Below are 22,371 nucleotides of genomic sequence, written 5' to 3' on the forward strand. Positions count from 1 at the left end.
AATAAGGGTAAATAAGAGAGAAATATAATAGACGAAGGATAGAGAAAGGAAAGACTCGCTTCAGCTTTCGAATAATTCCAAGGCCTCGAGAAACCTTTAATCTCATTGACTCAGTATGCCGTTTGAAAGATAGATTTTCATCCAGAAGTATCCCAAGGAATCGAATAAACCGGTCAGCTGGGCGGGATATGGATCCCTTAGATGTTTTAAGCTCTGTCACTGTAGGGCAGCTTTTGCCTATGCGGGAGAATATAAGAAGAAACGATTTTTTTACATTCAAAGCTAACAAATTTGCATCAAACCAACGATATATATTTTCTGCCATCAATTGTAGCTTGAGGATAAGAGATGATTCATCAGGTGCTGCAGCCCCCAGGGTGGTGTCGTCGGCGAATGCAAAGAGTTCTTCATGTTGACCAGGCGTATCCAAGGCTTCAACCACAGCATCTCCTTTCTGGCACAAATGACAACAGAAATCAGATCGTGGGTTGCTAAATAGTCGATAGAGGTCGTTGACATATATGAGGAAAAGGGATGGCCCAAGAACTGAGCCTTGTGGCACTCCATATTCGACTGGAATATGCTCATCAGAAGCTTCAACTGCAATGGATCGGCCAGTTAGGAATGAAGAAAACCAGGACAGAGCTTCTCCACGAACGCCTTGATGCGACAACTTACCAATAAGTATCTCGTGTGTGAGGCTGTCAAAAGCTTTCTTCACATCAAGGAATATTGCCGCAGGGATAAGGCCGAAGTCTAAAGACTGTCGTACAAAATGAAGAAGCATATTACATGCGTGTTCTGTTGAGCACTTCTCCCGAAAACCAAATTGGTGCCGATGAAAAAACTTCTTCGCGTCTAGGAAACTCAGCAAACGCTTTAGCATAGCCTTTTCAAATATTTTAGAAAAGACGGACAGAAGAGATATAGGCCTATAGTTCTCCGGGTCCTCCTGGTCACCTCCTTTAAATAGTGCTATCACTCGTGCCAACTTGAGACGCTGAGGGAATATTCCGAGCTTGAATGACTGGTTAACTAAGTGGCACAGTGGTGTAATAATTGAGGGAAGAATCTGTTTGATTAATTTGGCCGGAATTTGGTCGAATCCAGATGAAGAATTTTTCAATGACGAAATTATTGTTATCAGTTCCTGCTCCGTAACTGACTCAAGAACCATTGACTTTACACAGGAAGGACCGAGGAACTGCTTCCAAGTTCTAGAACTTGAAGAAGGAACCACACCTAACGCCCATTTTTACATTTCTTCTTCGCATTTTTTTCTTAATTTAAGAGAAAGGCAGTGTAGTCAAATAATTTATTTTTTAATCCGAATATGATATATTTTTCTTTTAGGTGTTTTCTCTTTGTTTATCTTTTATGACTATATGTAATACTGTACCACCTTCTCTACTATTTAACTAACTCATGAACTTTCCAAAGAACGATCTCATTTTAAGTATATTATTCTCCTTACTTCTATTTTTTCTTCGGAGGGTGGGGGATGCGAATAATGACCATAAATACCTAATATATCAGAAAAATCTATGGATCATATACACTAGAAGGTGAAAGAAATCATGATAATTTAGATTTCAGCGTCATTTCTTAAAAAAAAAAAAAAAAATCTTCGTAGATTTACCTCGCAATTGAAAGTGAGGAGAATAATTGGCGGCTCCTTCTTGATGCTCTCGGTGGTTTTGTTGGGACAAGTAGAACTAAGGTAAAGTTTTCCGTAGAAAAGGGCTCAGACCTTAAGTTAAAAGCTTAGAATGGTTGGCAGTATTTGAGGTGTCATGAGCCCAATCATCCCCCCCCCCCAAAAAAAGCTTCGATCAAATTTTGAGGTAAAAATAATTTTGTTACACATAGTCTAGAGGATAGCCAACTGTACTTTCCAAGATGACGCGGTCCCCTACAGCCCCTGGGACAAGGACTGTAAGTTATTCAAGTTGCCTGTTGTTTGAACATCAGGTTATTATTGGGAGAGGGGGGATGTTTTATAGTGGTTCTTCAACTCTGGGCGTAGAATATTAAGGTAAAACTTATTTATATTACACAGGAGGGACACAGGGACGCAACTACAATGGCGCGTAACGACTTACACGCGCGGGAGGGGGAGGGGGCACGAAGCGCCCCCACCAACTAGGTGTTACCCAACAGCTAGTGATGAAATAAATTTTTTGTTTTTTTTTCCTTTTTAATTTTTTTTTGTTTTATCCTTATTTTAGTTTTTTTAAGTTTTTTTTCTTTCAAATTTGTCATCACTAGCTGTCGGGGGGGCGCTTCGCGCCCCCCCAACAGCTAGTGATGAAATAATTTTTTAATTCTTTTTCCTTTTTTTTCTTTTTAGTTTTTTTTTGGTTTTTACCTTATTTTATTTTTTTTAAGTTTTTTTTTGTAGTCTGTAGTTTTTTGCAAGCCTGTTTTCTTGCTGTTCTTGTGATTCCTCGGCACGCTTTCTTTTCTTACTTTCTCTATTAGCGGCAAGTTTTTTGGCATAGACTCTTTGAGCAGCTTCCTCGGCTGTTGCCATTGTAGGTTCTTCAGTCATTTTACAATTAAACATTTTTCCATCCACAATCTTCTTACAATAAAAAATTTGTCTTTGAACAATTTTCTTAAATACCTTTAATGGCGTCATCGTCATAACAAACATGACGACAACTAACTTCATGACGACATGACGTCACTCGACAGACATAACACACAAACAACTTATTTTATATATATACTAGCTGTTGGGGTGGCGCTTCGCGCCACCCCAACACCTAGTTGGTGGGGGCGCTTCGCGCCCCCCCAAGCCCCCCCCGCGCGCGTAAGTCGTTACGCGCTATATTAGTTACGCGCCATTGTAGTTGTGTCCCTATGTCCCACCTGTGAATATATATATATATATATATATATATATATATATATATATATATATATATATATATATATATATATATATATATATATATATATATATATATATTTTATATACTACGTAAAACTTGCGAATATACAACATTCTTTGCTGTCCCATTGTCTGTGCATATAAATAGATTGTCAGGTTTACCGACTCTTGAACATGCAACATATAATGGTCCATGGGAAAACAATCCGTATTCAGATCTATACCTCATGATTCTAATGATTGCCCTTGAGCTTTGTTGATGGTGATTGCTAATCGACCATTCCCTGAGTCGCCATCGTCATTTATATATCCCCCTGTGCACCCCGGCGTCCCCTTTGTAGTTATGTCCCTGTGTCCGGGTCGTCGTCATTTATACTCCCTGTGTCCCGGTGCTTTGTTGATTGGTAATCGAACATTCCTTTTGTCCCGGTCGCTTTCTCTTTGAGTGTCGTCATTTATTTAGATTGTCAGGTTTACCGACTCTTGAACATGCAACATATAATTGTCCATGGGAAAAACAATCCATATTCAGATCTATACCTCATGATTCTAATGATTGCCCTTGAGCTTTGTTGATGGTGATTGCTAATTGAACATTCCCTGTGTCCCGGTCGTCATTTATATTCCCAGTATCCCGGTCGTCATTTGTGTCCCAGTGTTCCCCTTTTAGTTTTTTTTTATTGGTTTTGACCTTTTTTTAGGTTTTTTTCTTTTTTCTTTTTAGTTTTTTTTTGAAGTTTTTATCTTTTTAGTTTTTTTATTTTTATTTATATTTTTTTAGTTTTCTTTTTCTCCTTTATTTTTCAGTTTTTTTCATTTTTTTAGTTTTTTTTCTTTTTTAGTTCTTTTAGTTTTTACCTTTTTTAGTTTTTTTAGTTTTTTAGATGAAATTTTTTTTTAGTTTTTTTCTTTTTTTTCTTTTTAGTTTTTTATTGGTTTTTACCTTTTTTTTTTAGCTTTTTTAGTTTTTTTTCGTTTTTTCTTTTTACTTTTTTTTTAGTTTTTATCTTTTTTATTTTTTTTTATTTTTATTCTTAATTTTATTAGTTTTTTAGTTTTTTTAGTTTTTTTTTAGTTTTTTAGCTTTTTTATTTTTTTTATTAGTTTTTAGTTTTTTTTGTAGTTTTTGCCTTTTTTTAGTTTTTTCAGTTTTTTTTTTAGTTTTTAGTTTTTTACCTTTTTTAGCCTAACCAGGATTTGAACCTGGGACCTTCATTCTCCGTTCTGACACCCTCTCTCACCGAGTGACTACTCCAGCATGTTCATTTTGGTGTTTTAAATGGTATATTATTAACCAAATTAATGTGTTTTACAATATACTAAGCATCGTCAAAGCAAAAATGACGACAACTAATTTCATGACGTCAGCCGACACAGAAACATGACGTCACCTGATCTACAGATCCACAGACAGACAACTTATTTTTATATATATAGATAGATAGATATACCAGTAGGATATCATACAAAGATATCCAACGATTTATTTTTTTTTGTTTACTGGAAAGTAGCCCATCTATTAAGTTTATCTGCTAATCTTGAATAATTTTTTTTCTCATTCCATACAAATATTTAGTGCAGAATAATGGTTAAAATGTTAATGGTTGAGTAGCAGCAAGAACTTGGTAGTTTTTCCCTCCAGTAGTAATCTATGTTGAAAACAGTTGATATGATGTAAATTTGTATTATAGACTATATTAGACTGATGTTACTATGTAATTAAAACATTTACGTTCAACATTTCAGCATCAGCAGCCTCAATGAACACTTTTGGTGCAGTCCAAACTGTTTTATACCCATTTTTTTCATCTTTAGGATGTTTTTGAACAGTAAGCGCTTCCTCTTTAGCCCCGCTTATAAATACTGGAACTCTTCCCTCCTTCTCAATGGCAGTGTAACGTGGGGCAGTCGGTTCAACTACCTGAAAAGATAACAGTAAAACTCTCATTCTCCTTTCTAGTGGGACTTCTCCACCTGTAAAAACGAAACAACAACAACAGACAATCAAATAAATAAACATACATCCGTCATCATCGTTCTCAAAAAAAGAATCAAAATTTCACAATTTGGTAAATAGGTGCTTGCGCAGTCATCAAGTGTGTTTCCTTAAATTCTAAATTTGATGGTTCAATTTTCATCAAGATAAATTGTTTTTGGAGACCCTTTTTTCGATAATAAAGCAAATCTTTTTACGCTAGTAAATTTTGATGGATAACTTTACACTTATTCAGAATCACAAAAAAGCTAATTCTTTTACACAAATACTTTCATCAAAATTTAGTTTCTTATGAGTTTCCGTTGCTATTAGTCAGTGTTCAGTACCAAGTAGATAGTGTATTAGTACCAAGTAGTCAGATAACAAGTAACGAATGAGCAAGTAGTCAGGGCAAGTAACTTCATCTCCTGTTATAAGAGAATCCAGATCATCCAAAATAAGGCCATTGAAGTTATATCATATCACCTTCAGCATTCAGATAACATTAGCCTCCATTTTAAACTACTATAATATTTGATATGTCAAAGACTAGGGATTTTCAGATCGCAACGTTTTGTTTTAAATAATTTGACAACCTCCTTCCATCATCATTTGGAAATCTATTCACTTTAAATCAAGATTTGCATACTTACGAAACGCGAAATTCATGTGACATTGTCCACAAGACACCGTCAACAAAAAGAGCTTATTTTTAATTAGACTTTTTGCACTAGCTATTTGGAATTTAATTCCCTTGGAAATCAGGAACTCAAATAACCTTATTACCTTCAAGTGAGCAGTGGAGGGTCATACCGGAAAAACTGTTTAGATTTTAAGATCGGGCGGTCCTCCTCTTTTCGGTCTTTTTCTTTTCTTTCTCTTCGTCACCCCTCACCCTTTTTTATTCTTTTTTGATAAATCCAGTCGATTCTTTGTTTCTATTTGTTGATTGCTTAATTATTCTTTAGAGAAGTTTCTGCCCAAGCCAAGCACTTTTTGTGCTTTCATGGCAGATTATGCACAGTAGTCATGTGATTTCTGTTTAAATATATATGATTGTAATAGAATTAAATTGTTGATCGTCCTCATCACGTACTATTTGAAAACATGGTACCAAGAAAATATTAAAAAGCTTGATTTTACTTAAAGCTTAAACCCTGCGAAATTATTTTGGCTTCAACTTTCACAAAAGCATTTTCTTTTTCTAATTTATGATTCGACTTGTTTTTTCTTTCTCCTCATCTGTCAATGGGGCATTCAATTTAAAACGGGCCGGACAAACGTTTTTCATCAAGAGCGGAGTGAGAAACTCACCATAGTCACTGCCAAATTTTTTTCAAAAAGTCTACGCAAAAGTCCCAGAAAAACCAAAATCATATTATGGAATTCCCTCTTAGTTTTCCAGGAACTTCGTGATGTTTGTTGTAGGTTTTTGTTGAAGCTTCACAAGCCCGGTTACCATAAGATTTCTCCAAGGTGAGTACCTTGATAGAAATTCACAGGATTGCTAGGCTCATTCATCACTAAAACAAGTGCCTTCGCGATCTTCACTATAACAAGAAACTTCGTGAAGTTTGTTGCAGGTACGGAGGCAATCCAGGGATGTTTAGAATTCTTGACCTTTATTTAAAGAAAAATAGTCCAAAATACCATTTATGTATTATGTACATACTATTATGATGGCAATCCATGGATGTTTACAATTCTTGGCCTCAATTTAAAGAAAAATAGTAAAAAACCTATTTATGAATTGTGTACATACTATTATGAATATACTATTATGAAGGCAATCCAGGAATGTTTAGATTTCTTGACCTTTATTTAAAGAAAAGTAGTAAAAATATTATTTATGCATTTTGAACATACTATTATGTTCATACTATTATGAAGGCGATCCAGGGATGTTTAGAATTTTCGACTTTTATTTAAAGAAAAATAGTAAAAATACTATTTATGTATTAAATATATACTATTATGAAGGTGATCCAGGGATGTTTAGAATTTTCGACCTTTATTTAAAGAAAAATAGTAAAAATACTATTTATGTATTAAGTATATACTATTATGAAGGTGATCCAGGGATGTTTAGAATTCTTGACCTTTATTCAAAGAAAAATAGTAAACTTTGGGATTCCCAATAGTTCTTAGAAATTCCTTACATTAACATTGGCTCCATTTCAACATGTGGGAAAAGTATGTGTATGAACTTACTTGCTTATTAATGGCCCAAATTTTGTCCCAGCCCATGTTGACCACTGATCGTGATGATCCTTGAGCAATAATAAATTGTCGAAGTCCTTCTACCGTCATTCCTCTGCGAAGTACTCCACGAACAGTAGGCATTCTTGGATCGTCCCTAAAAAATAAAAAAATATTTATTTTGAAATCGAATTAATCGGTACGAAAATTGGGTACCATCTCACTTTTTAGGGCAATAATGAGAGAAAGGTTAAAATCACTAATACATTTTACAGATTGAGGATGACAGACTGCAAAGGATCCTTCATTTCAGCAATACATGTAGGGTCAAACAAAAAATTGTCGTCCCTGAACGGGGCGGAAGGAAATCGCAACAAAGGAAGTAAAGGAAATTGGAACTTCTCGGGAGGCTTTAAAGAGGGAAGATTTGAATAGGTTGGGATAGAGGGAGAGCATGTATAGCTGTGTTGGCCTCAAGCGACTTGGTGCAATAGCGGGTTGTTAATAGTAGCAGTAGATCTTAGTCATTTATCTCTTTCCCATTCTTTACTGGTTCATCCTGGATTTTATTCGAGTGACCTGGGTTCTAAAACTAACCTATCCCAGCCTGCTTCATAATTTTAAAAAATAAACTTGGTGAATTTAAAAGATGTTATATGTATGTACTTTTTTACCTGATTCACACCCGTCAACCGTTTGGTTTTGGGTGAATCATATTGATTATTGTATGTAAATTGTTGTTAAAGTTACATAAATATATCAATAAATATAAAAAATATAAAAATTTCCAAGTTCCAGAGTCTTATAAATTCCAGAAAGTATTATTAATTATTACTTCCCAAATTTTGAGATTTTCTGCCGGTGCTAAAAAAAGAGCAAAATTTTTATTAATAAATCATTTTGAATCCTTTTCAAAGGGTCTTTTATCAAAGGGTCTATATGAGCAATGAATAAATCAGCACAACACATAATCGTTAAGATAATAATGATGAAACAATATAAACAAATAATCAATACTAAGAAAATAAAATAGGTGAACAGATAAACAGTAAAAATAGACAAAGCACGAAAGTGAATACAAAAAGGCTCCAGAACCTTTAAATTCCGTTCGAATTTAAAAGTTTCTTCCAATTTTTTAGAACCACCGATTCAATACAATAACCTTAAAACAAAAAGAACAACAAACACGCATCTGTGACCTTCCTTCTGAAAAAAAAAAAATGTTCCACAAAGGAAAGTTCCACATTTCTGTGGATAAGAGCTTGAAACCTCCACAGTAGGTTTTATCAATACGCTGAACCTAATTGTGTTAATTTCAGAGGGTGCGACAATAGCATAACTTCCCTTCTTAGGGCTTCCTAAGGTATATTAAATAAGGTATAAGATTAAACTTAATGAAATTTATATTTTAGGGACAGAAAAACCCAATTTGCTCGATCTATTAATTGTTATCACTTTTTTTTGGAGTTTGGGTTACTTTTAGCCCGAGTCGCTCCTTACTTATAGTTCATTACCAAGAACTGTTTGATTCTGCACCAATAGAAAATCCAGATCAATTTATGTCTACTTTCAAAGTAAAAGGGCAAATTTATCATAGAGCAGGGTCCCTTCTACCATTCTCAGGCGAGAATCATAAATTTTTACAATTGTACTTCATCAGTGATAGAAATTCTGAATTGAATGCACGTTGCGAAATTTCTCCCAAAGTTGAAAGTACAATCGTTTCCCAATTGCAACATCTTTTCCACGAAAATAATAATTTAGTGCGTCTGTTCAAAACAGCCATCGATTTGATGCCTGTTGATACGCATAAAATTGTTATTTCCGCTGACAAAACGCCTCCTGGCCAACATGTGCGTAGATACAATGCTCCAACTATCGACGAAGTGGCAATCGTTATGGTCGGTGATCAGTTTTTACCTCGAGATATTATTCTTCATAAGCGAAACGCTCAGTTGTTAAGAATTGCTGAAACTCATCGATGCTACGATGCCCTACAATATCTCATCATTTTTTTGGATGGAGCCGACGGCTATCACTTTAATATTAAATTGATGAATCCAGCCACTAACAAAGAAATGAATAAGAAATGCAGTGCAATGCATTATTATTCCTATAGACTAATGATTCGGCAGGATGAAGAAAATTATATTTTAAAATGCCGTGAATTGTTTCACCAATTTGTCGTTGATATGTATGCTAAAATTGAATCAGAACGTTTGCTATTTATCCGCCTGAATCAGACCAAGCTCCGCTCTGAACAATACATTAATTTGCGAGATGCAGTTATAAATGATGGTAATACCACAAACGTTGGAAGATTAACAATTTTACCTTCGTCATATGCTGGCGGTCCCCGTCATATGCATGAATATGCTCAAGATGCTATTGCGTATGTTCGTCTCTATGGTCGTCCAGATTTATTTATTACATTTACATATAATCAATCTTGGGACGAGATACTGCAGCTTTTACTTCAAGGACAATCGGCGGTTCATAGGCATGACATTACGGCCCGTGTCTTCCGGCAAAAGTTGAAATCACTGATAAACTACATAGTAAAACTTGAAGTGTTTGGGTCAGTGTGAAGCTGGATTTACTCAGTGGAATGGCAAAAACGAGGTTTGCCACACGCACATTTACTAATCTGGCTACATAAAAAAATTACTTCGAACGAAATTGATGATGTGATTTCCGCTGAAATACCTGATAAAAATGTCAATAAGGGGTTACATGATATTATTGTAAAAAATATGATACATGGACCATGCGGTGCACAGTACGTAAATTCACCATGCATGGCCAAAGGAAGGTGCACAAAACAATATCCTCGACTTTTAGTATCAAACACAATTGCTGGCAATGATGGTTACCCACAATATAGAAGAAGATCTACTGAAGATGGCGGTAAAACAGCAATAATAAAGAAGCGTAACGGTACCACCATCGAAGTAGATAACCAGTGGGTTGTTCCATATTCCCCATTATTATCAAAAACATTTAATGCACACATAAACGTTGAATACTGTAACTCCGTAAAGGCAATCAAATACATATGTAAATACGTCAACGAAGGCAGTGACATGGCAGTTTTTGGCTTGCAGCCCGAAATCAAAGATTTCGACGAAATCGTACAATATCAGGCTGGAAGATACATAAGCAGTAATGAAGCTGTTTGGCGAATTCTTTCATTTCCGATACATGAACGTAGTCAAGCTGTTGTTCACTTAGCGGTACATTTACAGAATGGTCAACGTGTTTATTTCACGGAAACCAACGTGCAACAAAGAGCCCTGAATCCACCGGATACAACATTAACAGCTTTTTTTTCGCTTTGCAAAAATGATTCTTTTGCAAAAAAACTGCTGTATACTGAAGTTCCTTCGTATTACACGTGGAATACTAAAAATAAAGTATTTGAACGTCGAAAACAGGGTAAGTCAGTCGACGGCCAACCTACCATCTTCAAAGATACAACGATAGGAAGACTACACCGTTCACCCCAATCAACATGAATGCTTCTTTCTACGCCTGCTTTTGGTAAATGTACCCGGTCCGACATCCTTTGAGTATTTGAGAACTGTAAACGGTACTATACATGACACTTACCGTAGTGCATGCCAAGCTCTGAATTTATTGGAGAATGACCAACACTGGGATAACTGCATCAATGACGCGTGCAAAACGTCAACCCCAAGTCAAATTCGTGCATTTTTTGGCATCATTTTAACAACTTGCTCTCCATCAGCTCCAACAGAGTTATGGGAAAAATAAAAGTCAAAAATGTCCGAAGATATACTCCATCGAAAACAGTTAGAGACGTCAGATATGACTTTTGATTTTGCATCAGAAATTTATAACTACACTTTAGTTATTATACAAGATTTGTGCGTACGTATGGCAAACAAACCTCTTCAGGATTTGGGAATGCCTTCACCTAATCATATCGCTGCTGTTTCGACATGTGTAGAATTGGATCGTGAACAAAGTTACAGTACGAGTGATCTATTGTCGTATGTACAAAATAACATTTCCAAGTTAACGTCGGAACAAAAAGACATTTATGATACGATAATGCATTGTGTCGATAACAACGTTGAAGAAATTTTCTTTTTGGATGCGCCAGGAGGTACTGGTAAAACGTTTGTGATAAAACTGATTCTGGCATCAATTCGATCAAAAAATGATATAGTGTTGGCAATTGCGTCGTCCGGAATAGCCGCAACATTGCTACCTGGTGGAAGAACTGCTCATTCCGACCAAGATTCGAGACCAGGCAGTCCTTTACAAGTCAGTCGACACAGTTTTGGAACCAAATGAAGCGGTTAATTATCCATCTGAATTTTTAAATTCCATAGATCTTTCAGGGTTTCCACCACACGTGATACAACTAAAAATAGGCGTACCAATAATACTTTTAAGAAATATCAACCCAACAAAGCTTTGCAATGGCACGCGACTTGCCATAAAAAAAACAATGGAAAACCTAATAGAGGCCACAATCTTGACAGGGCTTTTTGAGGGTGGGGCTGTTCTTATTCCTTGCATTCCCATGATTCCAACGGATCTGTCTTTTCAATTTAAAAGATTGCAATTCCCAATTCGATTAGAATTTGCAATCACCATTAACAAAGCTCAAGGTCAATCATTGGAAAAATGTGGTATAGATCTTAATACTGATTGTTTTTCCCATGGACAATTGTAAGTTGCATGTTCGAGGGTCGGTAAACCTGACAATCTATTTATATGCAGCGACAATTGGACAGCGAAGAATGTTGTATATTCGCAAGTTTTACGCAGTTAATTTGTATTGTATCTATCTATCTATCTATCTATATAAAAACGAGTTGTGTGTATGTATGTTTGTTTGTTTGTAAAAAGAGCGTTTGCACATGACGTCATTATTAGTACATACGGCTTTGTATATGCACAGACAATGGGAAAGCCAAGAATGTTGTATATTCGCAATTTTTACGTAGTTTGAAACACATATATAAATCTATCTATATTCACAGGTGGGACACAGGGACACAACTACAATGGCGCGTAACGACTTACGCAGGCGCGGGGGCTTGAGGGGGCGCGAAGCGCCACCCCAAGAGCTAGTATATTTATATATATATATATATTTATATATTTAATTATATATATTTATAATATATATATATATATATATATATATATATATATATATATATATATATATATATATATATATATATATATATATATATATATATATATATATATATATATATACTAGCTGTTGGGGTGGCGCTTCGCGCCACCCCAACACCTAGTTGGTGGGGGCGCTTCGCGCCCCCCAAAGCCCCCCCGCGCGCGTAAGTCGTTACGCGCCATATTAGTTAAGCGCCATTGTAGTTGTGTCCCTATGTCCCACCTGTGAATATAGATATATATATATATATATATATATATATATATATATATATATATATATATATATATATATATATATATATATATATATATATATATGTTTTTAACTACGTAAAACTTGCGAATATACAACATTCTTTGCTGTCCCATTGTCTGTGCATATAAATAGATTTTCAGGTTTACCGACTCTTGAACATGCAACATATAATGGTCCATGGGAAAACAATCCGTATTCAGATCTATACCTCATGATTCTAATGATTGCCCTTGAGCTTTGTTGATGGTGATTGCTAATCGACCATTCCCTGAGTCGCCATCGTCATTTATATATCCCCCTGTGCACCCCGGCGTCCCCTTTGTAGTTATGTCCCTGTGTCCCGGTCGTCATTTATATTCCCTGTGTCCCGGTCGTCATTTGTGTCCCGGTGTTCCAGTCTGTGATTTCTCTTTGAGTGTCCCGGGCGTCATTTATATTCCTTGTGTCCCGGTGTCCCGGTCGTCATTTATATCCCCCTGTGCCCCCCGGCGTCCCCATTGTAGTTGTGTCCCTGTGTCCCGGTCGGCATTTATATTCCCTGTGTCCCGGTCGTCATTTGTATCCCGGTGTCCCGGTCTGTATATACATTCGTTTTTTAGTTTTGTTTTTCTCCTTTATTTTTTCCTTTTTTCTTTTTTTTCTTTTTTAGTTTATTTAGATTTTTAGATTTTTTAGTTTTTTTATTAGTTTTTAGTTTTTTTTGTAGTTTTTACCATTTTTTTTAGTTTTTTTAGTTTTTTTTTTACTTATGTCCTGGTCGTCATTTATGCTCCCTGTGTCCCGGTCGTCATTTGTGTCTCGGTGCTTTGTTGATTGCTAATTTATATTATATTTATATTTATATTTTTTATATTTATTAATATTTTTTTAGTTTTCTTTTTCTCTTATTTTTCAGTTTTTTCCTTTTTTTTAGTTTTTTCTTTTTTAGTTTTTAGTTTTTTTTTGTTTTTTACCTTTTTTTAGTTTTTTTAGTTTTTTAGCTTTTTTTATTTTTATATATATAGACGTCCCGGTGTCCCGGTCGTCATTTGTGTCCCGATGTGTAATTTCGTCAATCAACAAACATGACGTCAGTCGACACACAAACATGACGTCACTCGACACACACACACACATACACAGACAACTTATTTTTATATATATACTAGCTGTTGGGGTGGCGCTTCGCGCCACCCCAACACCTAGTTGGTGGGGGCGCTTCGCGCCCCCCCAAGCCCGCCCGCGCGCGTAAGTCGTTACGCGCCATATTAGTTACGCGCCATTGTAGTTGTGTCCCTGTGTCCCACCTGTGAATATATATATATATATATATATATATATATATATATCTATCTATATATATAAAAATAAGTTGTCTGTGGATGTGTGGATGGATGTGTCAGGTGACGTCACCTGAAAAAACTGGATTAGGTGACGTCAAAACTGAAAAAACTAAAAAAAGGCAAAAACTACAAAAAAAACTAAAAACTAATAAAAAAAATAAAAAAGCTAAAAAACTAAAAAAACTATAAAGGTAAAAACCAATAAAAAACTAAAAAAAAAACTGAAAAAACTAAAAAAAGGCAAAAACTACAAAAAAAAACTAAAAACTAATAAAAAAAGTAAAAAAGCTAAAAAACTAAAAAAACTAAAAAAACTAAAAAAAGGTAAAAAACTAAAAAAATAAAAAATAAAAAAAAACTAAAAAAAAGGAAAAAACTGAAAAATAAGCTAAAATAAAGGTAAAAACCAATAAAAAACTAAAAAAAAAGGAAAAAACTAATAAATGACGACACTCAAAGAGAAAGCGACCAGGACAAAAGGAATGTTCGATTAGACCGGGACACAGGGAATATAAATAACGACCGGGACACAGGGACACAACTACAACCGGGACACAGGGACACAACTACAACGGGGACACCGGGGGAAACAGGGGGATATAAATGACGACCGGGACAAAAAAACTAAAAAGAAATAAAAACTAAAAACTAATAAAAAAAACTAAAAAATCTAAAAATCTAAATAAGCTAAAAAAGAAAAAAAAAGGAAAAAAATAAAGGAGAAAAACAAAACTAAAAAACGAATGTATATACAGACCGGGACACCGGGATACAAATGATGACCGGGACCCGGGACACAGGGAATATAAATGACGACCGGGACACAGGGACACAACTACAACGGGGACACCGGGGGAAACAGGGGGATGTAAATGACGACCGGGACACCGGGACAGGGAATGGTCGATTAGCAATCACCATCAACAAAGCTCAAGGGCAATCATTAGAATCATGAGGTATAGATCTGAATACAGATTGTTTTCCCATGGACCATTATATGTTGCATGTTCAAGAGTCGGTAAACCTGACAATCTATTTATATGCAAAGACAATGGGACAGCAAAGAATGTTGTATATTCGCAAGTTTTACGTAGTTAAAACCATATATATATATATATATATATCTATATTCACAGGTGGGACATAGGGACACAACTACAATGGCGCGTAACTATTATGGCGCGTAACGACTTACGCGCGCGGGGGGGCTTGGGGGGGGCGCGAAGCGCCCCCACCAACTAGGGAAAAGAATGTTCGACCAACCAGGACAAAAGGAATGTTCGATTAGACCGGGACACAGGGAATATAAATAACGACCGGGACACAGGGACACAACTACAACCGGGACACAGGGACACAACTACAACGGGGACACCGGGGGAAACAGGGGGATATAAATGACGACCGGGACAAAAAAACTAAAAAGAAATAAAAACTAAAAACTAATAAAAAAAACTAAAAAATCTAAAAATCTAAATAAGCTAAAAAAGAAAAAAAAAGGAAAAAAATAAAGGAGAAAAACAAAACTAAAAAACGAATGTATATACAGACCGGGACACCGGGATACAAATGATGACCGGGACCCGGGACACAGGGAATATAAATGACGACCGGGACACAGGGACACAACTACAACGGGGACACCGGGGGAAACAGGGGGATGTAAATGACGACCGGGACACCGGGACAGGGAATGGTCGATTAGCAATCACCATCAACAAAGCTCAAGGGCAATCATTAGAATCATGAGGTATAGATCTGAATACAGATTGTTTTCCCATGGACCATTATATGTTGCATGTTCAAGAGTCGGTAAACCTGACAATCTATTTATATGCAAAGACAATGGGACAGCAAAGAATGTTGTATATTCGCAAGTTTTACGTAGTTAAAACCATATATATATATATATATATCTATATTCACAGGTGGGACATAGGGACACAACTACAATGGCGCGTAACTATTATGGCGGGTAACGACTTACGCGCGCGGGGGGGCTTGGGGGGGGGCGCGAAGCGCCCCCACCAACTAGGTGTTGGGGTGGCGCGAAGCGCCACCCCAACAGCTAGTATATATCTATATATATAAAAATAAGTTGTCTGTGGATGGATGGATGGATGGATGTGTGGATGGATGTGTCAGGTGACGTCACCTGAAAAAACTGGATTAGGTGACGTCAAAACTGAAAAAACTAAAAAAAGGCAAAAACTACAAAAAAAACTAAAAACTAATAAAAAAAATAAAAAAGCTAAAAAACTAAAAAAACTATAAAGGTAAAAACCAATAAAAAACTAAAAAAAAAACTGAAAAAACTAAAAAAAGGCAAAAACTACAAAAAAAACTAAAAACTAATAAAAAAGTAAAAAAGCTAAAAAACTAAAAAAACTAAAAAAACTAAAAAAAGGTAAAAAACTAAAAAAAATAAAAAATAAAAAAAAACTAAAAAAAAGGAAAAAACTGAAAAATAAGCTAAAATAAAGGTAAAAACCAATAAAAAACTAAAAAAAAAAAGGAAAAAACTAATAAATGACGACACTCAAAGAGAAAGCGACCAGGACAAAAAACTAAAAAAAAAGGCAAAAACTACAAAAAAACTAAAAACTAATAAAAAAAATAAAAAAGCTAAAAAACTAAAAAAACTAAAAAAAGGTAAAAAACTAAAAAAACTAAAAACTAAAAAAAAACTAAAAAAGGTAAAAACTAAAAGAACTAAAAAAGAAAAAAATAAATGACGACACTCAAAGAGAAAGCGACCAGGACAAAAGGAATGTTCGATTAGCAATCAACAAAGCACCGGGACACAGGGAGTATAAAAGACGACCAGGACACAAGTAAAAAAAAAAATTAACAAAACTAAAAAGAAGGTAAAAACTACAAAAAAACTAAAAAGAAAAAAAAACTAAAAACTAATAAAAAAACTAAAAAATCTAAAAATCTAAATAAACTAAAAAAGAAAAAAAAAGGAAAAAAATAAAGGAGAAAAACAAAACTAAAAAACGAATGTATATACAGACCGGTACACCGGGATACAAATGACGACCGGGACACAGGGAATATAAATAACGACCGGGACACAGGGACACAACTACAACGGGGACACCGGGGGAAACAGGGGGATATAAATGACGACCGGGACAAAAAAACTAAAAAGAAATAAAAACTAAAAACTAATAAAAAAAACTAAAAAATCTAAAAATCTAAATAAGCTAAAAAAGAAAAAAAAAGGAAAAAAATAAAGGAGAAAAACAAAACTAAAAAACGAATGTATATACAGACCGGGACACCGGGATACAAATGATGACCGGGACCCGGGACACAGGGAATATAAATGACGACCGGGACACAGGGACACAACTACAACGGGGACACCGGGGGAAACAGGGGGATAACCTGACAATCTATTTATATGCAAAGACAATGGGACAGCAAAGAATGTTGTATATTCGCAAGTTTTACGTAGTTAAAACCATATATATATATATATATATCTATATTCACAGGTGGGACATAGGGACACAACTACAATGGCGCGTAACTATTATGGCGCGTAACGACTTACGCGCGCGGGGGGGCTTGGGGGGGGCGCGAAGCGCCCCCACCAACTAGGTGTTGGGGTGGCGCGAAGCGCCACCCCAACAGCTAGTATATATATATATATATATATATATATATATATATCTATATATATAAAAATAAGTTGTCTGTCTGTGGATGTGTGGATGGATGTGTGGATGGATGTGTCAGGTGACGTCACCTGAAAAAACTGGATTAGGTGACGTCAAAACTGAAAAAACTAAAAAAAGGCAAAAACTACAAAAAAAACTAAAAACTAATAAAAAAAATAAAAAAGCTAAAAAACTAAAAAAACTATAAAGGTAAAAACCAATAAAAAACTAAAAAAAAAACTGAAAAAACTAAAAAAAGGCAAAAACTACAAAAAAAAACTAAAAACTAATAAAAAAAGTAAAAAAGCTAAAAAACTAAAAAAACTAAAAAAACTAAAAAAAGGTAAAAAACTAAAAAAAATAAAAAATAAAAAAAAAATAAAAAAAAGGAAAAAACTGAAAAATAAGCTAAAATAAAGGTAAAAACCAATAAAAAACTAAAAAAAAAAAGGAAAAAACTAATAAATGACGACACTCAAAGAGAAAGCGACCAGGACAAAAAACTAAAAAAAAAGGCAAAAACTACAAAAAACTAAAAACTAATAAAAAAAATAAAAAAGCTAAAAAACTAAAAAAACTAAAAAAAGGTAAAAAACTAAAAAAACTAAAAACTAAAAAAAAACTAAAAAAGGTAAAAACTAAAAGAACTAAAAAAGAAAAAAATAAATGACGACACTCAAAGAGAAAGCGACCAGGACAAAAGGAATGTTCGATTAGCAATCAACAAAGCACCGGGACACAGGGAGTATAAATGACGACCAGGACACAAGTAAAAAAAAAAATTAACAAAACTAAAAAGAAGGTAAAAACTACAAAAAAACTAAAAAGAAAAAAAAACTAAAAACTAATAAAAAAACTAAAAAATCTAAAAATCTAAATAAACTAAAAAAGAAAAAAAAAGGAAAAAAATAAAGGAGAAAAACAAAACTAAAAAACGAATGTATATACAGACCGGTACACCGGGATACAAATGACGACCGGGACACAGGGAATATAAATAACGACCGGGACACAGGGACACAACTACAACGGGGACACCGGGGGGAAACAGGGGGATATAAATGACGACCGGGACAAAAAAACTAAAAAGAAATAAAAACTAAAAACTAATAAAAAAAACTAAAAAATCTAAAAATCTAAATAAGCTAAAAAAGAAAAAAAAAGGAAAAAAATAAAGGAGAAAAACAAAACTAAAAAACGAATGTATATACAGACCGGGACACCGGGATACAAATGATGACCGGGACCCGGGACACAGGGAATATAAATGACGACCGGGACACAGGGACACAACTACAACGGGGACACCGGGGGAAACAGGGGGATAACCTGACAATCTATTTATATGCAAAGACAATGGGACAGCAAAGAATGTTGTATATTCGCAAGTTTTACGTAGTTAAAACCATATATATATATATATATCTATATTCACAGGTGGGACATAGGGACACAACTACAATGGCGCGTAACTATTATGGCGCGTAACGACTTACGCGCGCGGGGGGGCTTGGGGGGGGGCGCGAAGCGCCCCCACCAACTAGGTGTTGGGGTGGCGCGAAGCGCCACCCCAACAGCTAGTATATATATATATATATGTTTTTAACTACGTAAAACTTGCGAATATACAACATTCTTTGCTGTCCCATTGTCTGTGCATATAAATAGATTGTCAGGTTTACCGACTCTTGAACATGCAACATATAATGGTCCATGGGAAAACAATCCGTATTCAGATCTATACCTCATGATTCTAATGATTGCCCTTGAGCTTTGTTGATGGTGATTGCTAATCGACCATTCCCTGAGTCGCCATCGTCATTTATATATCCCCCTGTGCACCCCGGCGTCCCCTTTGTAGTTATGTCCCTGTGTCCCGGTCGTCATTTATATTCCCTGTGTCCCGGTCGTCATTTGTGTCCCGGTGTTCCAGTCTGTGATTTCTCTTTGAGTGTCCCGGGCGTCATTTATATTCCTTGTGTCCCGGTCGTCATTTATATCCCCCTGTGCCCCCCGGCGTCCCCCATTGTAGTTGTGTCCCTGTGTCCCGGTCGTCATTTATATTCCCTGTGTCCCGGTCGTCATTTGTATCCCGGTGTCCCGGTCTGTATATACATTCGTTTTTTAGCTTTGTTTTTCTCCTTTATTTTTTTCCTTTTTTCTTTTTTTTCTTTTTTAGTTTATTTAGATTTTTAAATTTTTTAGTTTTTTTTATTAGTTTTTAGTTTTTTTGTAGTTTTTACCATTTTTTTTAGTTTTTTTTTTTACTTATGTCCTGGTCGTCATTTATACTCCCTGTGTCCCCGGTCGTCATTTGTGTCTCGGTGCTTTGTTGATTGCTAATTTATATTATATTTATATTTATATTTTTTATATTTATTAATATTTTTTTAGTTTTCTTTTTCTCTTATTTTTCAGTTTTTTCCTTTTTTTTTAGTTTTTTCTTTTTTAGTTTTTAGTTTTTTTTTTTGTTTTTTACCTTTTTTTAGTTTTTTTAGTTTTTTAGCTTTTTTAGTTTTTTTATTAGTTTTTAGTTTTTTTATTAGTTTTTAGTTTTTTTTTAGTTTTTGCCTTTTTTTAGTTTTTTCAGTTTTTTTTAGTTTTTAGTTTTTTACCTTTTTTTAGTTTTTTAGCTTGTTTAGTTTTTTTTCTTTTTAGTTTTTTTTGTAGTTTTTACCTTTTTTAGTTTTTTTTTCTTCTTTTGTATTAGTGTGAAATAATTCAGACGTCATATGCGGACAAACACGACGTCACTCGACAGACAGACAGACAGACATAACCCACAAACAACTTATTTTTATATATATTTATTCATATTTTTTTAGTTTTCTTTTTCTCTTTATTTTTCAGTTTTTTTCCTTTTTTTTAGTTTTTTTCTTTTTTAGTTTTTAGTTTTTTTTAGTTTTTTACCTTTTTTTAGTTTTTTTTTTAGTTTTTTTTAGTTTTTTAGCTTTTTTAGTTTTTTTATTAGTTTTTATTTTTTTTTTTGTAGTTTTTGCCTTTTTTTTATTGTTTTCAGTTTTTTTTAGTTATTAGATTTTTACCTTTTTTTAGTTTTTTTTAGTTTTTATTTCTTTTTAGTTTTTTTTGTAGTTTTTACCTTTTTTAGTTTTTTTCTTCTTTTGTATTAGTGTGAAATAATTCAGACGTCATATGCGAACAAACATGACGTCACCTGATCCACAGATCCACACACAGACAACTTATTTTTATATATCTATCTATCTATCTATCTATCTATATATATAAAAATAAGTTGTCTGTCTGTGGATGGATGGATGGATCAGGTGACGTCACCTGAAAAAACTGGATCAGGTGACGTCAAAACTGAAAAAACTAAAAAAAGGCAAAAACTACAAAAAAAAACTAAAAACTAATAAAAAAAATAAAAAAGCTAAAAAACTAAAAAAACTATAAAGGTAAAAACCAATAAAAAACTAAAAAAAAAACTGAAAAAACTAAAAAAAGGCAAAAACTACAAAAAAAACTAAAAAAAAAAGGAAAAAAACTGAAAAATAAGCTAAAATAAAGGTAAAAACCAATAAAAAAACTAAAAAAAAGGAAAAAACTAATAAATGACGACACTCAAAGAGAAAGCGACCAGGACAAAAGGAATGTTCGATTAGCAATCAACAAAGCACCGGGACACAGGGAGTATAAATGACGACCAGGACATAAGTAAAAAAAAAAAAAACTATCTATATATATAAAAATAAGTTGTCTGTGGATCTGTGGATCGTGGATCAGGTGACGTCACCTGAAAAAAACTGGATCAGGTGACGTCAAAACTGAAAAAACTAAAAAAAGGCAAAAACTACAAAAAAAACTAAAAACTAATAAAAAAAATAAAAAAGCTAAAAAACTAAAAAAACTAAAAAAAGGCAAAAACTACAAAAAAAACTAAAAACTAATAAAAAAGCTAAAAAACTAAAAAAACTAAAAAAAAGGCAAAAACTACAAAAAAACTAAAAACTAATAAAAAAAATACAAAAGCTAAAAAACTAAAAAAACTAAAAAAACTAAAAAAAGGTAAAAAACTAAAAAAAATAAAAACTAAAAAAAACTAAAAAAGGTAAAAACTAAAAGAACTAAAAAAGAAAAAAATAAATGACGACACTCAAAGAGAAAGCGACCAGGACAAAAGGAATGTTCGATTAGCAATCAACAAAGCACCGGGACACAGGGAGTATAAATGACGACCAGGACACAAGTAAAAAAAAAAATTAACAAAACTAAAAAGAAGGTAAAAACTACAAAAAAACTAAAAAGAAAAAAAATATAGATATATATATCTATATATATATATATATATATATATATATATATATATATATATATATATATATATATATTTAATTATGACTAAAATGTATTTAAATGTTATATACTTGAAATAGGCAAGGGTCAATGTTGACCATTTTTGACACAAACAAAAAAAAAGAAAAAAAAGAGAAAAAGCACAAAAGTATTCCAAAATGATGGCCGTATTGTCAAAATGAAAAAATTTGTTTATACAGTTTTCTGAGAGTCCCCCCCCACCAAAAAAATCCTGGATACTGCCCTGACTGTACCCTTAGATTTTAAAAAATGCATCTCGAAGTTTCGCAAATTGATGCTCCTGCTCTAAGCTAGGCTCGGTGGCGAAACTTAAATAAAAATATGAAGCCAAAATATCCATCACATACCTTAAAAACAACTTAATAGATCAAATTACCAAAAATAAAGAAAATTATAATGGACACTAGAAATGAAATCTGGTTTTCTGAAGTTAATTAAGTGGATACTTTATATCTATATATATAAAAATAAGTTGTCTGTCTGTCTGTCTGTGGATGGATCAGGTGACGTCACCTGAAAAAACTGGATCAGGTGAC

The 22,371-nt window shown here is 34.0% G+C and overlaps 1 protein-coding gene across 1 annotated transcript; it reads right to left on the bottom strand.

Moving 5' to 3' along the window:
- Nucleotides 1-2,986: 2,986 nt before the first annotated feature.
- On the bottom strand, nt 2,987-7,247 carry LOC136043354 (bifunctional glutamate/proline--tRNA ligase-like). Its single transcript, XM_065728275.1, has 2 exons — nt 7,083-7,247; nt 2,987-4,817 (listed from the first exon to the last, which is right to left on the bottom strand). The coding sequence occupies exons 1-2, from the start codon at nt 7,212-7,214 to the stop codon at nt 4,608-4,610; spliced, it is 342 nt and encodes a 113-aa protein (XP_065584347.1). The 5' UTR covers nt 7,215-7,247; the 3' UTR covers nt 2,987-4,607.
- Nucleotides 7,248-22,371: the final 15,124 nt, after the last annotated feature.

The sequence above is a fragment of the Artemia franciscana genome, unplaced genomic scaffold (genome assembly GCF_032884065.1).
Source record: "Artemia franciscana unplaced genomic scaffold, ASM3288406v1 Scaffold_4908, whole genome shotgun sequence".
NCBI classification, from domain to species: domain Eukaryota; kingdom Metazoa; phylum Arthropoda; class Branchiopoda; order Anostraca; family Artemiidae; genus Artemia; species Artemia franciscana.

Coding starts and splice junctions, on each gene's coding strand:
- LOC136043354 (XM_065728275.1), bottom strand. CDS start 7,214: ATGCCTACTGTTCGTGGAGTACTTCGCAGAGGAATGACGGTAGAAGGA. Junction 4,818..7,082: donor TTTGGGCCATTAATAAGCAA/GTAAGTTCATAC, acceptor TTATCTTTTCAG/GTAGTTGAACCGACTGCCCC.